The 2669-nt window shown below is 53.9% G+C and overlaps 1 protein-coding gene across 1 annotated transcript in view; it reads left to right on the top strand.

Annotated features, from left to right (window-relative positions):
- The first annotated feature begins 1256 nt into the window (after positions 1–1256).
- FBXO21 (F-box protein 21) overlaps positions 1257–2669 on the top strand; it is a 25794-nt gene continuing 24381 nt past the window's right edge. Inside the window, exon 1 of the mRNA XM_081175277.1 lies at positions 1257–1546. Within this exon, the coding sequence (XP_081031403.1) occupies positions 1272–1546 (275 nt within the window). The 5' untranslated portion in view covers positions 1257–1271. The remainder of the gene's footprint in view (positions 1547–2669) is intronic.

The raw sequence follows: 2669 nt of genomic DNA, 5'->3' as shown, positions 1-2669 counted from the left end.
GTAAGTTGCAAGCAAGAGGAAAACAATAAAATTCACCCTGTTATCAGTGCGTCCTGTAGTAGGTTCTGCACATGTCCAGAGAACAGTTCCTACAATAAGTGTCTTTGCTGAGTCCTGGCAGTGATATAAAGGTGGGTGGGCCTGCAGCCAAACACATTAAAGTATAAGCATCCATAATTGAAACACATCATAAAACAATCCCACTAAATAAAGCAACACTGTGATTCAGACAAGAGATTCAGGACAAAGAGATCAAGGGAATTTCTGGGTAAACATAAATATTTGTGGGTTGGGGTGTCTTCAGTGTCACACAAATATATTTTCTTATTTGTTGGTGGACTGAGGGGTGCACCCCTGGAGTCCTTAACATGGGATCTGCATGATTTTCCCCCTAGAAAGGGCTGGGTGGGTGTGGTAAAGTCAAACAATGAAAGTGGGAAACAGGCTAATTTCTCCTCTCCCCCACCCCCACCCCAAAAAGGAGGCGTAGTGCCTGCACGTCTTGTTTCATATCTCAGGTTCTACAAATGCTAGAAAATTACTCTTTTTAAAAAGAAAATAGCAGCGGCAATAATAATAATAGAAATCTGGGGGTTATGGTCCATAACCCAATTTTTGCCTCCCTTCTCAGGTTCTACAAATACAAGAAACCTACTCAAAGTAGGAAATCTGTTTGTTATAGTTCATGGAGTGGGAGGGGGGGACTATTCCCTTCCCTTCTCCCACTCCCCACCCCATGAACCATAACGACTCCAAATTCCTCCTCTTTCTGAAAGTTCTGCAAGTGCTCGAAGCTCACCCTTCCTTTAACAGGCAGACAGGTGGACAAAAATGCAAACTGGGAATTTAGGGTAGCGCTTGCTGGGGGAACTGGTATTCCCCCTAACCCCCACCTCCCGCTGTTCCCTGATTAGTTTCTTTTTCCTGCCCACTGGGAGATGAGAGGAATACTGTAACCAAAAGAAAAAGAAAAACAAGAGCGAGCAGTGGCCGGTGCGCCTCTATGCGAGGAAAGCAATTCGCAGACGCTCCCTGGGCGTCCCTTTCCCTCTCCCTCTCCCTCTCCCTCTCCCTCTCTCTCTCTCTCTCTCTCTCTCGCCCGCTTCATTCGTGGTTCCCCCCGCCCCCTTTCTCAACGCCGGCGTCATTCTCCTCCCGCCTCTTCCTGCCGCGCCCGCCCGCCTCTTTTTTCGGACCACCCTTTTCTGCGCCGCCGGCGTGTGTCTCTTTGGAGACGCCCCCTTGGAGGGCCGCTCAGGTAAACAGGCAAGATGGCGGCGCCGGAGAGGGCAAGCGAGGCGGAGACAGGCCCCGCGGAGGTGGACGGGCCGGAAGGGTTGGCTCTGCCGCCGCCGCCTCCTCCTCCTCCAGGGCCCGGGCCGGCCCCTCCGAGCCTGGCGGAGCTGCCGGGGGAGCTTCTGGAGCTAATCGCGTGCTGCGGCCCGCTGAACGCCTCCGACGTGGGCCGGCTGGCCTGCACCTGCCGCCGCCTCAGGGAGGCCTGCCAGCCCCGAGGGAAGGTCTGGAGGGAGCAGCTCCGGCTCAGGTGAGCCCCAGGGACGGGTGGGGGTGTATGTAGAAAGAGTGGAGGATTTTGGGGGGGCTGGCTCGGAAAGGTGGCAGGAGCAGCGACGTCCATAGGTCGTGGTGCCTCTGAGCATGGGCAGAGTGCAGGGAAGAAGGAAGGCCTGGCGTTGTTCTAAGCGCAAAGATGTGCGTGTTTCAGGCCGCGTAACGGTGACGTCGAGAAGGTGGTGCCTCTGGGCATGGGCAGAGTGCAGCAGGAGGAAGGCCTGGCGAGGGAGTTCCCTGGAGCATACACAGCAGCAGTAGTTGCACTGGGTAGGTGGTGCTTCTGAGCATGGGCAGAGTGCAGCAGCCAGAAGGCCTGGCGTTCTAAGTGCAGAGATGTGCATGTTTTAGGTTATGGAGCAGTGACGTCGAGAAGGTGGTGCCTCTGGGCATGGGCAGGATGCAGAGGGGAGGAAGGCTTGGTGAGGGAGTTTTCAGTTCCCTGGAGTAAACACAGTAGCAATAGTTGCATTGGGTAGGTGGTGTTCCTGAACATGGGCAGAGTGCAGCAGGAGGAAGGCCTGGTGGCATCGTCCTAAGCTCACTGGGAGTTTTCAGGCTGATGAAGCTCACACAGCATTGTCAGTGGGAAGGAGGTGCCTCTGAGCATGCGTAGGGTGTGTGCATGTGATGTTGACCTAAGCACAGTGTAAGGGCAAGAGAGTTTTCTGTTGCCTGGAGCACACACAGCAGCAGTGGTTGCATTGGGAAGGTGGTGCCTCTGAACATGGGCAGAGTGCTGCAGGAGGAAAGAGGAGGAAGGCCTGGTGTTGTTCTAAGTGCAACACAGTGACTTTGATAAGATGGTGCCTTCCTGGCATGGGCAGAGTGCAGCAGGAGGAGCCTCTGAGCATGGTTAGAGCACAGAAAAAGGAGAGTTTGGAGCCTTTGCATCTACAACAGAAACAGAGACAATCAAGAAAATGGTGTCCCTGAGCATGGGCAAAGTGCAAATGAGGAAGGACTGGAGGTGGCATCCTATGCACAAAGGCTTCAGTCCTTACATGTAGCCATAGCAGTGATAGTGGGATGATGATGATGCCACTGAGCATGGAGAGAGTACAGAGGCAGGGAAAAGTGGAAGGTCTAATTTCCCA

This window comes from Podarcis bocagei (genome assembly GCF_964188305.1).
Source record: "Podarcis bocagei genome assembly, chromosome: 16".
NCBI lineage: Eukaryota > Metazoa > Chordata > Lepidosauria > Squamata > Lacertidae > Podarcis > Podarcis bocagei.
This window is presented reverse-complemented; position numbering and strand designations above follow the sequence as displayed.